Here is a 22,468-nt window from a genome sequence, read left to right on the forward strand (position 1 = left end):
AACAGTCACAACGTTAAAAACGAACGCCTGAAACACGCTACATTCCCGATTCTCCTCAGGGCCTTGGAATAAATATGAACCATTTGGAAATGAAAATGTTTAAAGTAGCCTCGATTCATGAAGAGGGTGAGGAATTAGTTCATCACACTCTCAGCGTGCGGGTGAGAAAATCAAAAGCGCTCCAGTTTATCCACTTTCCAGGTTGTAAAAAAGCACATGTTCATCAGAGCGAGCCAAACTGCGGTTCGGCGCAGTGATAAGTAATAATGATATTTACAGGTGGGAAACGGGAGGGTGGAGCCAATGCTCAGCTTCCTGTGGCGTTGGCCTGATGTCCCGCAACGTTGCATGCATTCGCTTGCCATCTCCGGACAGCAACAGAACTGAGCCTTTGCCAGATGGAAAATGCCACGAACCAAAACCAAACCCCATCCAGGCCTGCAATCGCTTTGACTGCCCTCCCATGTGGGAGACGCAGGAATGGGGACAGGTAAAAAGACGATTGAATCACTCTGAGCTGTCATGAGCGTAAGATGATTTCCGACATCCTCGTGTTATTTATTTATTTATTTATTTATTTATTTATTTATTTGTTGGTTTGTTTGTTTATTTATTGTGGATGTCTCTGATTTTAGTGCTCAGGTTGCTGTAGAAATGGCGTTGAGACGAGACGGGTCCTGTGCAAACAGCGTTTGTCCGACGGCAGCGTCCTCGAAATGCCAGACTCATTTTGTCCTACCGAGGTTCCGGCAAACCAGCGACTGTGTAGCACAGAGCAGCAATGCACACCTCTTTGGGTCACCAGCTGGTCCCAGGTAGGATTGATGCAGTGGATCGCACAAATGTACCTTGACGATAATACCGTATTTTCCACACTATAAAGCGCACCTAAGACCCTTCAATTTGCCTTCAATTTGTTTTCAAAAGCTGACCGTTTGGTTTATAATCTGGTGCGCCTTATATAAGGAGTCGCAACAAGTCTCGCAACTACGGTAAGCAGCCGCTCACTCTATTTTCGCCCTGTAGAAGTTATGCGTGGTATGCTGTATCACCTTAAAATGTAATGCGCCTTATACTGTCTATGGAAAAGGTTTTAAAATGTCATTTGTTGAAGGTCCGGCCTATAAAGCGGTGCGTCTTATATACTGAAAGAAGTTATCAAATATGTAATTCTTTGAAGGTGCGCCTTATAATGCGATGCACCTTATATGTGGAAAAGGGGTTTAAAATGTCATTCATTGAAGGTGCGCCTTACAATCCTATGCACCTTATATGTGGAAAAGATTTAAAATATGTTTAAAATATATTTTTTGAAGGTGCACCTTATACTGTATATGGATTTTTTTTTATGTCAGTCAATGACGATGCGCCTGACAGAATACAGAAAAACTTACTCTGTGACTGCAAAGTGACCTTGTGAGTTTTGAAAAGTGCTTATAAATTAAATGTATTATTATTATTATTATTATTATATGGAGATGGTTTTTAAAAAAGTCATTAGTTAACGGTGTGCCCTATATATGGAAAATGTTTTTTAAATATGCCATTTATTGAAGGTGCACCTTATAATGGGGTGCGCCTTATGGTGCAGAAAATGTGGTATCTGGTACCTTTCATGGTTCTGAGCCATTGTCCCCCTTCAAGGTATGACAATTTCTTTGTGATGTGTTTGTGTGTGTGTGGTGTTCACGTGCAGTGTTCAGTGACCTGCGGAAATGGTATGCAAAGACTTGAGGCGATCTGCAGGAAACAAGGGCAAGACGGGCAATATCACACCGTAGATCCAAAAAACTGCTCCTCTCTGGCGCGTCCCACAAAGATCCGACCGTGCTCTCTTCAGCTCTGCAAACGTAAGAGACCATCTTCTCGTTTTGAGCGCTAGATTGGAAAAAAATAACCGAAGCACTGCGTCTTTTGTCACAGATTCACAGAAACCTGAACCGACCATTCTGGCTCAGAGGAATGTGTATTTTCAGTGGAGGAAGAGCAAAAAAGTCCACTTGGTGGTCGGTGGAACTGCTTATCTGCTTCCTTGGACATCTATGATCCTTCACTGTCCCACCCGCCACATCCGGAAGGCAGATATCAAATGGTTGAAAGAAGGGAAGCCTTTAATGAGTCTCCCACACCTCTTTGTGACACCACTGGGATTCGTCCAGTTCCAACAGGTTCGCCCGTCTGATGCCGGGACGTACGCCTGCGTCGCAGGGCAAGTCAAAGAGCATCTAGTCCTACAGATCATTGGCTCCAAGCAAAAGTTACACGGACCCGAGGCGGCGAGGGTTCGGGAGCTCTCCATCTCGCCGAATACCGAATATGTGGTCAAGATGTTGCTCCAACTCAAGGTGGAGAAAACTAAGAGCACCTTCGGAGACGGGGGGGACATCCCCAATGTACTCATTCTTGACAGTCAGCGGTTGGATGAGCTTGACAACCTCCGAGGTAAACAAGGCGAGCGAGTGATTGATCGGATACTCAGCGAGCTGTCCCTTTCCCAAGACCAAACCAATCGCTCAGCTTCACACTCTCCGGAAATTGATTTACCTTCCATGTGGGGTCCTCTTGTTCGTAAACCCAAAAGCCACTCGAATAGGGACAGAGCCCCAGTGATTATCCAGACCACCGAGGAAGTCGGAACGGCGTCATCTTCTGATGTGACTGTCAATGTCGGGGCGGCAATTTTGCTACGCAAGCCCTATGCAAGTTTGGAAATCAAATGTGAGGCGCTCGGTTACCCGGAACCATCTTTATCCTGGACCAAAAATGGAAAACTGTTGCGCCACGATAGCAAGTACGACCAGACAACTCATGAACAAAACTGCAGGTGAGATTAAGATTTAACGCAACAGACATTGTCTTTTGAACCGTCAGGATGGACCTGTTGCCAGACGGCTCGCTGAAGATTTGGTCTCCAAACCAAGCAGATGAGGGTCTATACACCTGCACTGCCCGGAACCGATTGGGATCTTCGGCACGCTCGTCTTGGTTGCAGATTAAAGGTGAAATCCATATCCCTCTATTACAAGGGTGTCAAACTCATTTTTTGAAGCGGGCCACATTGTAGTTATGATTTCCTCTTATGAATTTGGCGAAACCATTAGAATGTTTAATCCTCTCAACATATGACATACAGAGTGCATAACAAATTAATGAATAACTAGCGTTCAAATTTGAAGTAAAAAATAATGACTGTTATTGTGGTTTAGATGGGACAATTTGAAATTTCGGTTCGGACTTCGGCAAGCATCATGGCATTTCACATGTTTGATCTGCTTTTGCGGGCTGAATAAAATGATGTGGCGGGCCAGATTTGGCCCTTGGGCCTTGACTTGGACACCTATGCTACAGTATATTGGTTAAAATAGAAGTCAAAAATCCTCATGGAGCTTTTTGTTCGACGAGCACGAATTTTTTTTCCATCGATACATTTTTCTGGAATGGTTCCCTTTTTTTGTGCTGAACCAACCTGAGGACCGAGCCTCCGTAAAAGGGACAATGATGTACATTTTTTTTCAGGTGGTCGAGATGTGTCTACTTTTCCGGTTCAAGCTCGGAGTTTCTGGGAAGTCACACTCTTTTCACTCTCTCACACATGCACACACAGTTTGAGCAGAGCCTCCACAAATCTTTTTCACGCTGGGTCATGAAGCAGCGACCGGTCTGGCTGAGTCAGTGGTGGGGAATGTGTGTTGCGTGCCATCAGCAGAAGTCTCTTCATGGCCCGTACTGTCCCACTTCCCTTCCAAGCGTGACCACTCGCAATCTCTTCTGGATTCCGATCAAAGTGACGGCGCCGCTGCTTTTTTCACATTCTGGCGCTTTTCTCACTCATACGACAACAATTACATGTCTTCCGGGGGTTTGGGTTGGGGGTTCAAGGCAGATAAGCCGCTATGCTCCGAGTTGTAAAGGATATGGGGGCTGTTGAGGGACAAGTGTTTTTCTTTCCCTTCTGTAATTACGCCCCCATCGTGTTTTCAGAAAGCGGAGGAAAAAACTGCATCCAAGGTGACGGAGCCCTCGGCCCGTTTTGCCTTGATGGGAGGAACAGCAGCATCGAGTCACCTGGGCACAGGTCGGCATCTACCGTGCACCAATTTTCATCCATTTCCAAATCACAGACTCACAAAACTCATTTCGAGTAGTTGGCGCGTGGATCATTGGGTGCCGTGCTCAGCCAGCTGCGGCGGCGGCACCCAGACCAGGCGAGTGCGCTGTGTGATGGGTGACTCAGAGGAGGTGGACCACCACAGTTGTCTCGGGGCTGGACGGAGACCATCTGACACCAGGATGTGTAATGCTATGCCGTGCGCTACTTGGGCTACGAGTGCTTGGGGATTGGTAAATGTGCCAGTGTTCGCTCATCATCATATCAAGTCATGGATAATTGATTGTTACTGAAACGCATCTTTTTGACCTTATTGGCACCAAGGGTCATAATCTTCTACTAAAAAACTGTAATCTCAATCGAAAGTGATTAAACGCCAACATCTCTGGCCATATATATATATATATATATATATATAGATATATTATTATTATTATTTTGCAAACATATTTATTGAAAACAGAAAAAAATCCATACAAATAGGTAAAGTATAAAATAGATTAGACTTGATTAGGATTAGATTAGATTAGATTAGATTAGATTAGATTAGATTAGATTACCGGTATATTAAATTATATTATATTAAATTATTATAATAGTAGATTAGATTAGATAACATTTGATCATATTAGATTACATTAGATTATATTACTGGTAGATTTAATTAGATTAGATTGGATTAGATTAGATTAGATTAGATTAACCTTTATTCGACTCGCAGTTGAGAAAATACACAATTCACAACAGCAAAGTTATGAAAGGAAGAAGAAAGGAAAAGAAGGCGAAGAACAAAACATGGCAGAGCGCGAAATTGGCCTTTTGAGTCCAAAGTTTTGACATGGCAGAGACTCAGTCGAACCCCTGAGAGCGATTCACAGAACCCCTGGGGTTTGATCAAACCCAGGTTCAGAACCTGTCACGTTCCGAGCGTGACAGGACTAGCTGACTGCTGACTAGCTGACTGGTTTTATTACAACAAAAGGCACGGGTCCGATGATTCCACAGACCCGAAATAATAAGCAAAAAGGGGTACAGCAAGTAGGCTGACGGGGGCGATCTGCCCAGCCCATCAAGCTAAGCAAAATAAAATAGCACGCGGGGGTGTAAAAGCTCACAATCCCGGAAAGCAACAAATGTACGCGATCGCAGCCAATAATCACCTCGGGCATGCGCTGGTAAAGTCCAAGACACAGGCGAGGCGTAGTAATCATCCGGCACTGGTGAGATGACAGTGACTCGTTTAAATGTCCCAGTGTCTGTGATTAAGGGATTGACAGCAGCTGGCGGAGGTCGGGAACTGCGGCCCCGCCCCAGCTGTCAACTCGCACGGGACAGAACCACTGATCTACGGGCATCTGATAGTCAGTAGTTTACAAACATGAATTTCACAGAAAAACTTAGTGATGCCACGCCTATTCATGGTCAATCGTTTTTGCGGAATATACTTGTTGCTTGGATTTTAGCTGCTGAAAAAAATGTCTACTTAATGCAATGGGGTTTTTCCTTGAACGTTATACAAAATTTGTTCACTGATAGAGGCAGTTCGGTTTGCTTCCTTGTTATTTTATATTTATTGTCGATGCTCTCTGACAACATGTTCTTTTTCAATTTTACAGTGTAGTGGTCAATGCATGGTTCCAACTTTAGCCAAACAACACCGCTATGTTTATTGCCGAGACACAAATCGCACCGAAGTCCCCTCCAGGATGTGCAGTGGACGCCCCCGGTAAATATCACCACTCTGACAAAAAAAGACCTTACCCCCGACGGGGTGTAGCTTTGTGACCCAAATGTCTTCCTTCCTTATCCAAGGCCGAGCACCACGAGGAATTGCTCAGCGGACGCCTGCGCCTCACGGTGGCGAGTCGGACCATGGACACAGTGCACCGCCACCTGCGGCCGACATGGCTTCCAGTCGCGTCGAGTGATGTGCGTGCATCGACCCGGTGGAAACTGCATGCAGAGACGTCGTCCCGCCAGCTGGCAGCGCTGCAATAAGGTGTCCTGTGGCAAAGGTGAGCCGTTCCAACATAAACGTATTCCAGCACAGTTCAAGGTCAAAATCACTTAACGTCTGAAAATTTCACATTTTGAAATAAGTGTGCACGATCAAAAATACCATCATTTTTCATTCAAGTGATATTTTTGGGTCATTTTTAAATCTGACCAAAATTTGGGATTATGGCAAAAATCCATCCATCCATCGATTTTCCATACCGCTTATTCCTCGTTAGGGTCGCGGGGGGTGCTGGAGCCTATCTCAGCTGTCTTCAGGCACGAGGCGGGACACACCCTGAATTGGTTGCCAGCCAATCGCAGGGCACACAAAGACGTACAACAATCACTCTCACACCTAGGAACAATTTGGAGCGGTCAATCTGCCTGCCATGCATGTTTTTGGAGTGTGGGAGGAAACCGGAGTACCCGGAGAAAACCCATGCGGGCCCGGGGAGAACATGCAAACTCCACACAGGGAGGCCGAACCGGGACGCGAACCCAGCGACCTCTGCACTGTGAAGCCGGTGTGCCCACCACTCGACTACCGGGCCGCCCTGTGGCAAAAATAAATACTTATTTGTAGCTACAGTGTACAGTATTTGGAATGTGTATGTTTCTGGGAATCTAAAATATAATTATGCCACTTGTCATGCAGTTTGGAATCCAACTACAATTATGCCCGTCAAGTAAAGCAATTTGGAATTTGATCGAATTTACCAAATAATTTGGGGATTGGATTGGATTTACCTTTATTAGTCTCCTAGTAAAGAAATTTACATTTCACAGCAGCAAAGTTATGAAAGGAAGAGGAAAGAAAAGAAAGAAGTAGAAAAACAAAGTACAATACAATTTTGGAAAGCCCCAAAAGACTGGATAAGCTGTTCAGAATCATCTTTATTGCCAAGTATGTAGAACACACAAGCTTTCTATCTGTTCGAGTTACTTTCGGGTTGAGTGCGTGTGGCTGCCGCTGCTCACCCACAGAAAAACTTATCCTGTGACTGTAAAGTTACCTTGAGAGTTTTGAAAGGCGCTTATAAATGAAATGTATTATTATTACCAACATTTCAGAGCATATGACAAAAATTTGATTTCTGACAGCTTCAGCTTTTTCACATTTAAGCATTTTTGAAGTTGTACACTAATGTTTTGATAACCGTAGCTGCCGGAGAGTGTCGCGACAGCACCAGATACTGCGAGAAGGTGCGGCAGTTGGAGCTGTGCACGCTGGCGCAGTTTAAGAGTCGCTGCTGTCACTCGTGTCTCAATACCTGATGGACGGGGAAATTTCAGATGACATCGAGGACCTCCACTTCTCGCCTGTGATGCCGCAGGAATTGACTGAATGGAGGGACATATCACACGATGGACGTTTTCAGGAGTGATGTGATGTGGTAACCACTGGAAAGGAATTGAAAGACATTTTTCAAAGGCGTTTTGGGTAGGGAGGGGAAACTCCAATCTGAGATTTGAATTAACAAATTCAATCGGGTGGGAGTTTGAACTGAATGTTGCACTCGTGACTGAAGCAAATTAACAATGGGAGGAAATGAAGGGGAACGTATTTTGCACTCAAAACTCAACTAGTCTGTTAAAAACATGACTTGTTGATTTTTTTGTAAAATTTTTATATATATATTTGCTTGGGGATTTTTCAAAGGTATACTGTATGTCTAGATGTCTAGTTTAACCACTTTTTTATGCTTTTGCACATTTAGTTGTAACATGCCTGCATGTTGTCGTCTTTTCATTCTACTTTTGGTCTGGCGTGATCGACAACTCAGCATAATGCTGAAAAACAGCAATATTGAAGCATAATTTTGTCTCTCCTTGAATTATTGAACTTTTCTTTGAGTAAATGTTTTTCATTCATTATTTATTCACCAAATTGGCACTTTTGGAAACAAGTGTGCAACATGTTACAGATGCTTGGGATTTTCTTGAGGCGTAATTGTTTGATTTTGAGAGGAAACTGTCATCAACATATCAAGTATTCGATTTAGTTGTGTAGATGTGTATTTTGTCTTATTTATTTTCGTGCGTGTATATGTGTATAGTTTTGTTGATCAATAAATGGTTGGATTTTCATTGAATTCGCCAAATAACGGATGAATTTCATGTATATGCCGAGCCCGCCCTCTACTGGTGACGTAGATCTGTCGCGCCTGTTTTTTTCATGAAATAAAATGAAGCACATTCCTTTTATGACATGTCACCTTTCGTCATTATTATTATTATTATTATTATTGCTATTATTGTTGTTGCTATTATTACTGTTATCATTATTGACTGTGGTAAATGGACAATTATTTTATAATCAGTCCCCAGTTTTTTTTCCAACACAACCGTGTGGCGCATGCATGTGACGTAATATTTTGCGACGGCATTTTGAGGGAACGCATCATGCAAAGCAGCTGGTTAGAATTGGGCGACTATTCGCGTCTATCTATTGCATTTTTTTAAATAATTGGTAAAAGTGCACCCTTTAGCATACGAATTTACAGTTTTTTAACGTTTGGGGGGCTAGGACCTTTTTGTTTTTAACGCCACCGTAGTCCAGTTTGTAAAGTGACTGCTGTGGCGCCATTCTTACGTCATTCTAACGTTTTGGTCCATTTGGTCTCCGAAAAGCAAAAGATGAGCGAGCCGAAGAAAGCCGAGATTGACCAATGGGCTCTGAGTAAAGAGACAGACAAGAAAAAAAGATCTCGCGTGAAGCAACTGCTGGGGGAAGTGAAGAAAATAGTGGAGTTCTGGTTCGGAGACGTCAATCTGCATAAGGACCGCTTTCTGAAAACCCTAATTGACACGTCGGACGATGGATGTAAGTTGCCCATATTGGACAATTCATCGGACGCGTACTGATTGTTTTTGTGCACGCTGTCTCAGATGTTGATTTATCCGTGGTGGCGAGTTTCAATCTAATGAAGAAGTTGACGAGCGACACAAAACTGATCGCCAGGGCTCTGAAGAACTCCTCTGTGGTGGAGGTAAAGTGCAGCAAACGCCCGCCTCTGCATTTGAATGAATAGCAAACGAGGCAAACTTCCAGGTGAATTTAGAAGGCGATAAAGTGAGGCGGCAGCACCCCCTCGGAGACGTTCCAATAGACGTGGACAGCCGCACAGTTTATGTGGTACGATTTTGTTTTTATCCTCTTAAGTCTCCACCGACATTACGTCTACTTTCCTGTGGCAAAAAGTGAAACAATCAATTTGCACACAAGCTGAGTACCTACGGCATTCCAAGAACGTATTTGCTCGATCAAAAGTATTACACAGAAGAGGAGTGTTATAAGTCATGTTCATAATTGTTTTTCTACCAGACGTTATTGACTCAATGTGCTTTGTGTCGATCAGGAGCTCCTGCCCAAGAATGTGACACACAGCTGGATCGAGAAGGTCTTTTCCAAATGCGGAAGTGTCGTTTACGCCAGCATCCCCAGATATAAATCCACTGGCGATTCCAAAGGCTTCGCCTTTGTGGAATTCGAGAACGCAGACCAAGCAAATAAAGCAATTGAGGTTAATGTACATTCATCATACGCATCTGATTAACTTTAAAGGACAACCGACGTCTCCGGACAAGTTGTGTCCATAATTTGTAAAATAGCTTCAAATGACTTCTACTGAGCGTATTTTAATAAGATTCCACCGCATATAGCTATATTTTACGTTTTAAGACTCGCGCTGAATATTCAGGAAGTCTTGTTTTTGAGTGGGTGACGAGTCCGTACGTGATGTCACTAAAGGAACGCCCCTGACCAAAAACAAAAAGATGCATTGTAGCGGTCCTTCCATCACGTCAATGTATTTTGCTGGACTTGTTTGGTCTGAAAACCTCGTGTTGCACCAAAAAGCCGCCAGAAGAGGGCTTCCAAGCGCCATATAAGGAATTTATCAGCCTGTGGAAACGGAGGTGGCCACAGGAGGTCGCCATTTTGTGCCTCTTTTTCGGTGAGAAATTTCCCCTCAATGTTGCCTCAAAATGACAGGGAATAACTTCTTTAATCAATTGCAAACATGTATGCTTTCCTCTTCAGAACTATTTGAATCATATTCATAACTGGATGTGTAACAAGAAAGTATATTTTCCGAATCTGAAGCCATTGTTTTGATTCTCCAGTTATGTTTTTTTTTTAATTTTTGACTAAGTCATTTTTATTGGTGTTTTGCATTTGAATAAAAATATCATACTGCGTGTTTTGGGTATTTTAAATGCTATAAAACGTTTTTCTGATGTCAGTTAAGAAACAAAAAAGTGACGTCGGTTGTCCTTTAAGTGAAGAAAACTTGCATAAACTTACTCTTTTCCCTGTCCAGATGCTGAACAACCCTCCGGAAGACGCTCCTAGGAAGCCAGGAGTTTTCCCCAAGACAAATAAGGGGAAACCTATTCAGCTGGCTGCAGACAATCCGCCTTCAGGTTGGATTTGCCCGCTTCAAAATTCTCTGGTGCTGTCTAAATTTTTCCCTGAGTATGAAATGACTTTTTTTATGTGAAATTGAAAGTTCTTGCATTTTCACTGTGCTGCGTTCTGTTTTCACACATTCAAACTGTGATTAAGCCTCTCTCCTTTTTATTTGTTTTACTATATATGATGGTCATCTCTTCATTTTCAAAAGTCTTTGGACTTGGCTCTCTGGTATATTTTTTTTCTCTCCCAATCATGGAAATTTGGGATGGACTCGCCAAAAAATGTCCTTGAATTTTCAGATCCTATAATTTTGGCAAATGGAATCCTTGAATCCTTCAGCTCAACTTTTAATATTACTAAAACAAAAAACATGAAAATAATAAGAAAACCCATTTACAATATACAGTAAAGTCTCGTTATATCGATATTCAAGGGAGTCCGAAAAAATATCGATATAACCGGGACTATCGATATATCCGACCCTGTTTGCATGTAATTTTCTCCGTGCGTGCATAGAAATAGTATCGATATAACCGGGACTATCGATATATCCGATATCGATATAACGAGACTTTACTGTACTACAATAATAAGTAAAATTAACATCCGTCCGTTATCCGACCCGTTTTTTTGCGCATGTTGGCCTCTTGGGGGCAGTGTAGTGCAGTGAATAGAAGTCCATTGTGAGAATCACAAAAGAAGAAAGTAGTGTTTGGGTGTGAATATTTCTTTTTTGTTAAAAGACTATCCCGCCCCTAGGTCATTGCAATTTTCTGTTAGCATGTCAGTTGGATTTCATATTGACTTTAGCGTTAGCATCAACAATGTTTTTAACTGTTCCGTGGCCATTGGGTACGGCTGAGAATTTTATTTCTTAATTTTTTTCCCCCCATCTCTGTCTTGCAGGTGGCGGCGGGGATGAGGAGAAGAAAAAGCGAAAGAAGAAGAAAAAGAAGCCACAAACAGAGGAGGCCAAAGTAGCGCCGATGGACACACAACCGTCGGATCATCAACAGCAGCCTCAGCCGGTGCAGCAGAAGAAGAAGAAGAAACAGCAGCAGCAAAGCTCGAATGCCGCAAGTCACAAGACGGCGAATAAAACCTCGGAGAAAAAGAGAAGGCGCTCACAAGCGGTGGACGAATCGGAAGCGGCGGTGCCCTCCAAAATGAGAAAGATTGGGGAGAATGATGAAGTTGCATCCAAAAGCAGTAAATCAACTCGACAGCGTTTGGTGGGGCGAAATGGGTGGTGGCAAAACAAAGCTAAATGTAAATGATATTTCATGTTCTCTGTAGATCCTCCTGGGGAAGGCGAACTCGGGAAAGAAAACCAAGAAGACTCACTGGGCAAAGCTAAGAGGAAAAGGAAGAAGAAACACAAGGAGAAACTTAAAATCGGCGAGGAGGTCATTCCGCTGCGGGTTTTATCCAAGTACGAACCCCCAACAGCTACTGCGCCACCGCCGCTTGATGAAAGCAAATAAATAATAATAGTAATACACATTTACCACATTTGTTGCGGTCACAGGAAAGCGTGGTTGGAGCTCAAAGCGGAGTACTTGCGGCTGCAGAAGCGCAGCATGGCGTCCCTGAAGAAGAGCATGACACAGCTGGATGGCGACGAGCAGCACGACGCCGACATGAATAGTAAGTTGTGTGCTTTGTTCAGAACATCTTGCACTCAATGGGATTATTATTAATTATTATTATTAACTCATTCACTGCCAGATGATGTGCAAAAATGTGTCCATTCCAATGCCAGGGTTTTTGTCATTTTCACTCAAATTGCAGGACCCACAGAATATTGAGTTTTAGGACTACATAAACATTCAATACAGCGTTGGTAACCTTGGACTCTCTTCTTTCATTGGGAAAAAAGATTTCATTCCTAAATTATATGACTCTGGAGTTATCTGAGCTCGAAATGGGTGCGACTGTACAAAATACAATACATACATATTGACTTGTATAGCGCTTTAACAACAACTGAAGCTGTAACAAAGTGCTAACATGGAGAAAAGGCAAATTCTGCCCCCTTGTGGAAGGGGAAAACGTTGCCAGAGGTCTGACCAGTGCTTTATCGGCACCCCCTTCAAGAAAAACCAAAACCCGAACAAATTCTGGAATGGAGCTCCACGTCAATTATATTTTCAATGTATTTTGTTTTCTACTTTCATTCCTTTCATAACTTTGCTGCTGTGAAATGTAAATTTCGAGACTAATAATGGCAAATCCAATTCAATTCCTGAATACATTCGGGAATGGCAGCGACTAAGTTAATTTTTTTGATTTACATTTTTTTGCGGGGTTTCTTTCAGTGGAGACGAACAAGAAGGCGAGCAGTCAAGGTCCTCAGTTCATCAGCGGCGTCATCGTAAAGATTTCAGACAGCAAAGCGCTTCCGGAGAAGAAGATAATCAAAGTAAAGTGAACTTGTTCCGTCATGTCGTCACTCATACAAACCCATTTCAAAGAAAAAAAAAAGATTCACGCTTTTGATCATTTCAAAGAAGAAAAGAAAATCAGTCTTTCAATGCGTATATTTAAAAAAAAAAAAGAGAATCTATTCACTGCTAAACCAGGGCTCGGGAACCTATGGCTGGCAAGCCATATATGGCTCTTTTGATGATTGCATATGGCTCGCCGATAAAACTAAATACATATTCTCGCCTTTTCGCTGTTCATATCCTGTTGGGGCTGCAGTTGGCGGAAAGCGCAATTTTAATTGGATGATACTTGCCGTCATGTTGAAACAGGTAAACGCCCCTTTAAATGAGTCCGACGAGTAAAAAATATGACGAATACACTTCAGCTTGAATGCACCGGAGAGTCGCCTTTGTGGAGAGAGAAGGTTCTGATTCTAATTTGCAATGAAACAATACCACCGTCATTGACATTTTAACAAGCCCCATGTTAACGTTAGCATCAATATACTTCTGCGAGAAGTATATTGCAGATAGCAAGTGTGGAAGCTCATGAGCCGTGTGCAGGCTAGCTAGCAGTAACTTCGCCTACGGACCCGGCAAGTTGACTTTCATTCCGATCGTTTGGCTGGATTTTTTTTACCAATCACGAGGAACGGAAACCCATTCATGTTAATGGTGAGTACTATCGCAAAGTTATTTTAAATAATACATTCTGACATTTTGTTGAAAAGTGGCCGCACGTGCGTGCGTGTATTGCGCATGTGTGTGCGCGCGTGTGTGGCTCTCACTGAAAAACATTTCTAAAGATTTTACTTTTATGGCTCTCTTGGTCAAAAAGGTTCCCGACCCCTGGCTCAGCAATATTAGACATTCTGAAGAATGACAGTAGACTCTTTCATGATGAAGAAAAGCAAAATGCTATCATTTTGTGCTATGCTATTTTTTTAAAGGACAACCGACGTGACTTTTATTTTTTAACTGACACCAGTAAAACGTTTTATAGCATCTAAAATACCCAAAACACGCAGTATGATATTTTTAGTCAAATGCAAAACACCAATAAAAATGACTTAAAGTGTCCAAAATCTGCAAAAAATTGAGCTGCGAATTGGGCATTTTCAGAAAGTCCCGCCCCCATTTTATGACGTCACGCCAAGACGTCTTGCATTGCTTGTGAATAAAAACAATGGCTTCAGATTCGGAGAATATGCTTTCTTGTTCCACATCCAGTTATGAATATGATTCAAATAGTCCTGATGAGCAAAGCATATATGTTTGCAATCGATTAAAGAGTTTATTTGGGCCATTTTCAGGCAAACGGGCGGGGGGAATGTCTCACCCAAAAAGAGGCAGAAAAATGGCGACCAGCCCCGGTGAGGAATGAATCAGCCCGTTTCCACAGGCTGATACATTCCCTCCATGTAGTTTGCCTCCCTCTGCTGGCGGCTTTTGGGTGTAACACAGGGTTTTCAAACAAAACAGTACAGCAAAATACATTGACGTGATGGAAAGACGCTACAATGCGTCTTTTTTACGGTCAGGGGGCGGTCCTTTTGTGACGTCATTTACGGACTAGTCACCAACTCAAAAACAAGACTTCCTGAATGTTCAGCGCGAGTCTTAAAAGGTAAAATATAGCTATATGCGGTGGAATCTTATTAAAATACGCCCAGTTTCTACTGGGCGTATTTTGAAGCCATTTTACAAATTATGGACACAACTTGTCCGGAGACGTCGGTTGTCCTTTAAGTAATCAGCAGTGAAAAATGGATTTGTTTCACAATCACCTATTTTGGACCAAAAGGAGTAAACTAACCTTTTGTGGCAAATTTTTATTTTATAATCAACAATGTGTATAATGCAAATTCTTATATATAGTTTTTACATTGTGATATCTCTCAGAAGTTATTTTCTTTAAAATTAAAACGACAGTGATAAAAAAAATGTGCTTTTGATGACAAAGTGATGTACTGACAACCGTTTACATTGTACTACTATTCACTAGTAGTTGTATTTAGTAGTGTGTGTATGGCTATTTACATGTGTACATTTCTAAATTGAAATAATAGCTCGATTTGTTTCCTGTCTTTTATGACATGATTTGCCATAGATTTAACATGACACACAATGTGATCAACCACGTCTCTTCCTAATCTGTCCGCTTTTCTTTTTCGACACAGGACGCCCTCTGCAAGATATCCCCCGTGGCGTACGTGGACCTGTCGGAGGGCGACGCCGAAGGCTACGTGCGCTTTAAGTGCCCGGAGGACGCGCAGGCCGTCAGCAACATCAAGGCTGAGCTGCAGAGGGCGCACTGCTGGCAGCTAGAAATCCTATCAGGTCGGCCACACACACACATCGAATTTTTTTTAGGTACTGAAAGTACGACACAGGCGGTAAGGAAATATTTTGCTTGTGGCGTCGTTCTAAAGGTGACAATGAGCAGAGGTACTGGCAGAAGATCCTCGTGGATCGTCAGGTCAAACTTAACCGGCCCAGGGAGAAGAAGCGCGGCACAGACAAGGTGAGGCGGCAGCTCCTTCATACGGTTTCCGATAGACATCAAGCTCATCGTTCAAATCCTTCCCCTTTCAGCTCTTATCCAAAGCGGAGAAGATCATTACAGCTCGCGCCAGGGAGGCCAACAAGCACATTCGCTTCCAAGAAGACTGAATCACTGATGTTTTTTTAAGGGAAAAGCCGTTTGTTTGTTTGTTTTTTGGGTTTTTGTTGTTTTTTTTGCACTGCAGCACCAAGTTGTGCTCTGTTTGTGATGTAAACTATTCTGATTCTGAAATAGAAATGAATCTCCGAACATTACGAGATGAGGACAAAATGTGAATTTTTCACGTGGGGATGACCCAGCAAGAATTGGTTGACCTCGCTTTTATTTTTATGGTTTTAATAGTTTGTGTCATTTGTCTTCATAACAACACAATGCTCCTCAGATGCATACAAATAATGGCCATTCTATGTATGTATTTGCATCCAAAAATAAATAAATACCGGTAATAATAATAATAATAATGGAGTTTGCATATTTTCCCTGGGCCCGCATGGGTTTTCCCCGGTTCCTCCGGTTTCCTCCCACATTCCAAAAACATGCATGGCAGGCTGATTGAACACTCAAAAATTGTCCCTCAGTGTTAGTGAAGGGTTGTTTGTCTCTGTGTGCCTGTGTGATAAACGGGTCTGGAAAATGGATGGAAGAAAAATAATAATTTCCTATCTGCAGACCAGCTGCATCATTGTAAACAATGCTTCAAATAATTTTCACACATTTTGCGTGTTTCACATCCGAATGTGAAGCGGTTGGGATGAGAATTAGCACCTCCAAATCTGAGAAGGTGGGAAAAGGGTGGAGTGCCCTCTCAGCGTTAGGGAGGAGATTTTGCCACAACTGGAGGAGTTTAACCGTCATGTTGAAAATAAAATCACGTTGATTGTGTTGTGGGTCATTTTTACCCGTATGTTAAAAATCCACACAAAATAGTCTAATAACAGTTGACATCAGCAACAACTGTTTCAGAGATGTTATAAACATACTTGAAAAGACAGACAACATATTTTCTATCCGTTTGGGATATTTTAGAACTGTTTTGAAGAAAGGAAAAGGATAGGAGATCCAGTGTTTTCTATGACTCTGTGGTGGCATCAGCCATCCACTATGGCATTGTCTGCTGGTCAGGCAGCATCACCACCCGGGACAGAAAAAGACTGGAGCGCTTTGTCAAGCGGGCCAGTTCTGTCGTGGGCTGCTCGCTGGACTCTCTAGAGGAGGTGGGCAACAGACGGACGCTAGCTAAACTAAAAGCTATGACGGACAGCCCCTCCCACCCCCTCCTGCCCATCCTGACAGCTCTGGGTAGCTCCTTTAGCCAGAGACTATTACACCCGCGCTGCAAGAAGGAGAGGTACCGCCGCTCGTTCCTACCGACTGCTGTCAGGCTTCACAATTCCCAATGATCACATGTGAAAAAAAAAACAAAAAAAAAACTGGACACCTGTAAATATGGGTTGTTGCAATATATCTAAATGCATTTCTTGATTCTGCACTATGTACAGTCTTGTTTATAGAACGGTTTTTGCACATCTACATTTGCACAGTATACAGTTGACATTTTTATTTTGTTATGCTTAGAATATCTTGTTTTCTATCCTTTCACTCCCACCCCAACCCCATCCCTCTTCAATTGCTGCTGTGGACTGCAAATTTCCCCATTGCGGGACGAATAAAGGTATTCTGATTCTGATTCTGATTCTGTTTTAGTCAACACACAAAACAGAAAACGGGTAACATTCACCCCTTAACATTATGAGTATCTGGGAGTCTCAATTTATCAGTCGATCTCCGTCCCAACCCTCATCTATGGTCACGAGCTATGGGTCGTGACCGAAAGAAATGGATCCCGGATACAAGCGGCCGAACTGAGCTTTCTCCGTAGGGTGTGAGATAAGGTGAGAAGCTCGGTCATCCGAAAGGGGCTCAGAGTCAAGCCGCTTCTCCTACACATAGAGGAGCCAGATGAGGTGTCTCGGGCATCTGATTAGGAGGCCTCCGGGACGCCTCCCTGGTATAGCGTCCCGGGCATGTCCCACTGGCAGAAGACCCCGGGGACGACCCAGGACACGCTGGAGAGACTATGTCACACAGCTGGATCTGCCAGGACAAGGTTGAAGAAGTGGCTGGGGAGGGGAAAGTCTGAGCTTCCCGACCAAAGCTGCTGCCTCCGCAACCTGACCTCAGATATGGATGAATGGATGGACGCATGGTTGTGAATTTTGGTCACTATTTTGAAAAATCTATTGAACCAAAGCAAGTTGCAATTTGAAACCAAATAGCTAATTAAATGTATTTAAAATAGACAACATTGTTTGAAACTAAATGTCCTTAAAAACATTTGATTTGCCCACTCAAACACTGATTACTCTTGGACTTTTGCATCAATAATTGTAATGAGACTAATTTAGATTTTTTTTCATTGTAAATTATTGATTCAACAATATTAATCTCTGAATCAGAAATCATTTCATAGTCTCACAATGGGGAAAATTTGCAATCTACAGCAGCAAAATTGAAAGGGGTGTGGGGGTCAAAACAAATAAAGTATTCTATGCACAAAAGCAAATGAACAAAACAAAATAGGACGGAAAGGGATTCAAACAGGGTGAGGAGCTGCTATAGATATATTTTATTTTCGGGAAGGGCAATAGTTGATAATAATAATAATAATAATAATACATTACATTTTAAGCGCCTTTCAAAACTCTCAAGGGCACTTTACAGTCACAGACAAGCATAGGTACTCTAATAAATAAAATATAATCACAAATAGAATGCAATAAATAAAATACAATTATAAATAGAAACAAGAGAAAGAGCTACACAGAAAATGCAATTTTAAATAGGTTTGCTGCTTTTGTCCACTGGATGGCGACATTTAGCTCGAAAACAGTCATTTAAACGTCCGCCTGCTAATTAACATTAATTAGTATCTCCTGTGCCTTCGTGCGTTCCTCCCGGTGGACTCTGTGATGTGTTGACGTGTTCTGCTCAGTTCTCAGGAAATTAAGAATAATTCCACCTTCACATTCCACGTGTTTATCTATTTCAAGTTTAATTGAATTGAAATGAACGTGCCTTCCACTTTTTCACGGCTGTCGTCATCGTGTGAGTGACTGCAGGGTGCCACGAGAGTTTGGGGGCGTGTAGCTGCCATAACGAGGATGGGGGGCGTGTGTGTTTTCATGTATGTGCGTGGAAAAGCTGCAAGTGCCCACACCGCCTTGACTAACACGAAATTCCTCAGCGCCTACTCTCGCGTATCGCGGACGTCTAAGGTGCAACAAGTTTTACGGAGGTGTACGTGAACGCCTCGCGACCGTCAACCGTATTCGAATGGAGCAAGGAACGTCCGCGGGGAACATGGACGAGAAAGTGGCCCCTCGGCGTCGAGCCGCCATCGTCATACCGTCGCTATGCTCCGCGGCGTCCATCGCCTTCTGCGTGGTCCTCAGCATCCACGCAGCGGATGTTAGGCGCCGGCTGACTGGTTTGGAGCACGGTGTGGATGCGTCGACGCGCGCGTCCGCCGGCGACTTGGATGCGTTGATTACGCAGAAAGTCAACGAGATGCTCTCCCAGGTGAGATCGAGCGACCCGCGCGCGCCCAATTCTTCTCAATGGAGCCACGCTGACATCACGATGTTTTTATCCTTCCCACGCAGCGTTCTTATGAACAATTTGTCAAGATACGGAGCGCCCGGCAGGCACCACCTGAATGCAACTGTCCTCCAGGTGAGCCACACATGGCGCGTGGGAGTGAATGGAGAGTGGTTCGTTCATGGACGCGGCGGATGTTGCCGGGTGTGTGGCAGGTCCGTTGTGATGGATGCGCGCAGCTGAGGTGGAGCGAGCGGCCTAAACATAGACGTGCTGAGTGGCTGGCACACTTGTGATGTTGTGAAACGCCGACAACACATGAGCTCATTCCCACTTGCCACCGGTAGATGGAATCATTTGGTCCCTCTGATTTATGTTCAACATTTTAAAGTTCGGTTTTGGATTGGCATCTTAACATAGTCTCAAAAGGCATACTCGCAGCAGTTTTTTAAAGGCCTTCAACTCGCAAAATGCAACCATGCAGCGGTATAATTTTGATTCAGATACCAATAAAAGTGTGGAACCATGAACGTCATTTCCCTTAATTTCTCAGTAAGCAATGTGTGTGTTTTAAATTTAAAATGCAAGATGGACAATTTTCTGCTGGTTGAGCCATGGCGAGGTTCTGTTCTGTCACGCTATGGTGTTAAGGTCTTCAATTAGTCTTGGCCAAAGTGCGGCAAGAGTATGATGCGTCCATTGGGATGTGTTTTAGACTTTAACCATAAAATCTCATATGGTCTAACTGTTCTTGCATGAACACGCCGTCTGTTTCTGAAATCTGTGTGTGTGTTTGTGTAACCGTGTTAGTGAGAGGTTAAGTGTATCGGTTGTCACTTTGTGAAGTTGAGTCAATTCATGTGCGATCTAATATAGCAAACATGCTCATGAACAAAGGATCACTCAAAGTGTAATCTATATTAACATAACAATTGCTTTTTTTAACAGTATACATTACAGATGACACAAATCTATCAATTAATTGGCTTCTTCATTATATTCAAAGCCAAAATGTATAGTTTATATTTGACTGGCTGTCGTTGAGCTAAACCGTCACGCTAATAGCTAGCTTGGCATCAAAGTTCCCACAGCTAGCTTGATACACGTCTGGCTTTTTTCATGATTATTGATTTTCAAAGGTACTTTATCAACAGAATGATTTAGTTCAAGTGAAATTCAAGTCGAATCTCACAAAATGTGGCCACTCAATTGTGACTCGACTCGAGTCAAGTCATGCGACTTGAGTTGCCCAACTTTAATAATTAGCAAGTGCAAAGTAACGCTCAGCAGACAACGGAGACAAGGGGGCCAGCTGCTTCTGCTTAAGAACAGCCACCTCATGAGACGCGCACGCCTCCAAATTCTCGGGTCAGCACGCAATTACTCGTCGATTGATTCCGAGAATGAGCCAGTCAAGAGCGCGCGATCCTTTTTCAAGTTCATCCCGATGACTCATCACAAGCTACACTTGCTCTAATTCTCCATTTGAAAGCTCAAAATAGCCTTCCCCCACTCATTCTTCGGAAACTGAAAGCGACGGACGGCCGCGGATCTTTTGAAAGGGCGGCACACTTTCCCGCTTTGCTTTTATGGCGTGTGTTTAACCTGGGGGCAAAATCCTGAATGGAGAGGAACAAATAAAACCAAATGGGCTTCTTCTATCGTGTCCATCAACATTTTCTGTTCAGTTAGGTTGACTTCCTGTATAGATGCAAGTCAACAGCAAAAAAAAATAAAATCTATTCCTGATGGGGGTGATTGGGTTAGGGGGACTGACCAGCCTTAATGGAGGTTTGCCCTTGATCAAGTGTCATTCCAAGCTGGGTTAAGGTTCCACGAAGGGGGTTCAAAGCGACCACAAAATTCAGCTCATAGACACTCTGTGTCATCCCACCAGGCCCTTTTGACCCATGACTGAGACCTTCTTTGAGATCCCTTCTCGAACCCACATGACGATTCGCTGATGCATTCATGGACCTTCTTGGAACAATTGCGCTTTGTTTTTATACAGGGAATTTTTCTGCGATTCTGGCAATCATATTCTTTTTCTGAACATTTTCATTAGAGTTGGGTTGATTGTTTCTTTGTAATGACAACTCCTCATTGAGGAAGACTCAGCTGTGTAAACCCCGCTAAAATTGTGACGTCAATGTGCTACAGGTCTCAAGATTTTTGTCTGGGCACATTTGAGTGGCCAAATTTCATGAGACTCAACTTTAATATCACCTGGACTAAGTCAGTCTGTTGACAAAGTACATTTCAAAATCAGTAATCGTGAAGAAAAAAAAGCCTGACGATGGTCAAGCTAGCTGTGGGAACTTTGACGCTAAGCTAGCTATTAGCGTGGCAAAGCCAATAAAAGCGATAGATTAGTGTCATCTGAAAAGTGTAGGTCTGATTTTTCAATATCAGAAGTGTAGTCTGAACATAGCTAAAGTGGTGTGAGGGTATTTGGTACTCCCCAAACGTACTGGAAGGGCAATTATTTTGTTGCCGTCTGAAGACATTTGGGTTTGCTATCACATATTCCAATACCTTTGCTCACATGAAAAGCGGATGTCTCTGAACAAAAGGTGCTCTGAATGCTCCTGAGTTTCTTGGGTTATGTAAGTGCTAATACTGTACACTGAAATAAAAGTTACTACCCCAATACTGCCGTTCCAATACTTTTGGAAGGGGCTGTATGTCGACATTCCGTGTCGGTCAGATCCGGCTCACTGGGAATGTCTTTACGTATTGAATGTGTCAGTTGGGTCATGTCGCCCATTTGGATGTTGTGTACTTAGCTCACGCACACACGCATTCCGGCTCGGGGTCGTGCGCTTGGCCGAGCTCCTGCTCCCTTGCGGAGAAAGCCGGCCCTGTCAGGAGTCTGAGGAGAAGAGTGTGTGCTGATGTGTGAAGCGACAAGGGGGCCGCGGTGGATATCGCCATCGTCTGACGCCGGGTGTAAATATGGCTGCCGCCGCAGCAGGTGTGGTGAGCCCGTTTTCACCCCCCGCGGCCGCGGGGACACCATATTGGAGGAGTCAATATTTGTGTTCGCCATCAAAGCCGGGCTTGTTTATGCATGAAAACACAACTTGTGCTGCGTTCCAGGGGATGTGCACTGGAAAATTCATTGTAATGCCGATGATCCATACCAATTTTTTGCCCCCCCCAGGAAATATCTCCCGCAATATGAGTATTCACTGTTTGAGTCGTCACCAAGGTTCAAAACTACCACATTATAGCACCAACTACTGTCGAGGAGGATATAATTTTTTTTATTGTGGACCACATTATAATTAATTCCCTTGGCCACGATGACTGACCCTGTATGAAGAAGTCAAGAATAATATTTTATTCAGTTATTG

General features: G+C 43.2%; 3 protein-coding genes across 3 annotated transcripts in view; all 3 read left to right on the forward strand.

The window, feature by feature from the left end:
- adamtsl3 (ADAMTS like 3) overlaps window positions 1-8,311 on the forward strand; it is a 67,691-nt gene extending 59,380 nt beyond the window's left edge. The window contains exons 17-26 of the mRNA XM_088990378.1: window positions 280-490; window positions 636-815; window positions 1,697-1,850; window positions 1,924-2,791; window positions 2,872-2,999; window positions 3,982-4,075; window positions 4,146-4,341; window positions 5,725-5,834; window positions 5,921-6,123; window positions 7,269-8,311. Coding sequence (XP_088846504.1) covers window positions 280-490; window positions 636-815; window positions 1,697-1,850; window positions 1,924-2,791; window positions 2,872-2,999; window positions 3,982-4,075; window positions 4,146-4,341; window positions 5,725-5,834; window positions 5,921-6,123; window positions 7,269-7,381 — 2,257 coding nt within the window. The 3' untranslated portion in view covers window positions 7,382-8,311. The remainder of the gene's footprint in view (window positions 1-279; window positions 491-635; window positions 816-1,696; window positions 1,851-1,923; window positions 2,792-2,871; window positions 3,000-3,981; window positions 4,076-4,145; window positions 4,342-5,724; window positions 5,835-5,920; window positions 6,124-7,268) is intronic.
- Window positions 8,312-8,485: 174 nt separating this feature from the next.
- Window positions 8,486-15,984, forward strand: larp7 (La ribonucleoprotein 7, transcriptional regulator). Its single transcript, XM_088990379.1, has 12 exons — window positions 8,486-8,930; window positions 8,996-9,096; window positions 9,159-9,242; window positions 9,466-9,630; window positions 10,429-10,531; window positions 11,430-11,732; window positions 11,820-11,955; window positions 12,052-12,170; window positions 12,842-12,945; window positions 15,130-15,289; window positions 15,382-15,473; window positions 15,545-15,984. Exons 1-12 carry the CDS (start codon window positions 8,744-8,746, stop codon window positions 15,620-15,622), a joined length of 1,632 nt encoding a protein of 543 aa, XP_088846505.1. The 5' UTR covers window positions 8,486-8,743; the 3' UTR covers window positions 15,623-15,984.
- A 2,202-nt stretch (window positions 15,985-18,186) lies between these two features.
- Window positions 18,187-22,468, forward strand: part of LOC148902087 (collagen alpha-1(XXV) chain-like) — a 42,156-nt gene continuing 37,874 nt past the window's right edge. The window contains exons 1-2 of the mRNA XM_088991263.1: window positions 18,187-19,094; window positions 19,178-19,247. Coding sequence (XP_088847389.1) covers window positions 18,849-19,094; window positions 19,178-19,247 — 316 coding nt within the window. The 5' untranslated portion in view covers window positions 18,187-18,848. The remainder of the gene's footprint in view (window positions 19,095-19,177; window positions 19,248-22,468) is intronic.

Source organism: Hippocampus bargibanti, linkage group LG02 (genome assembly GCF_051943395.1).
Source record: "Hippocampus bargibanti isolate YZ-2025 linkage group LG02, ASM5194339v1, whole genome shotgun sequence".
Taxonomy (NCBI): domain Eukaryota; kingdom Metazoa; phylum Chordata; class Actinopteri; order Syngnathiformes; family Syngnathidae; genus Hippocampus; species Hippocampus bargibanti.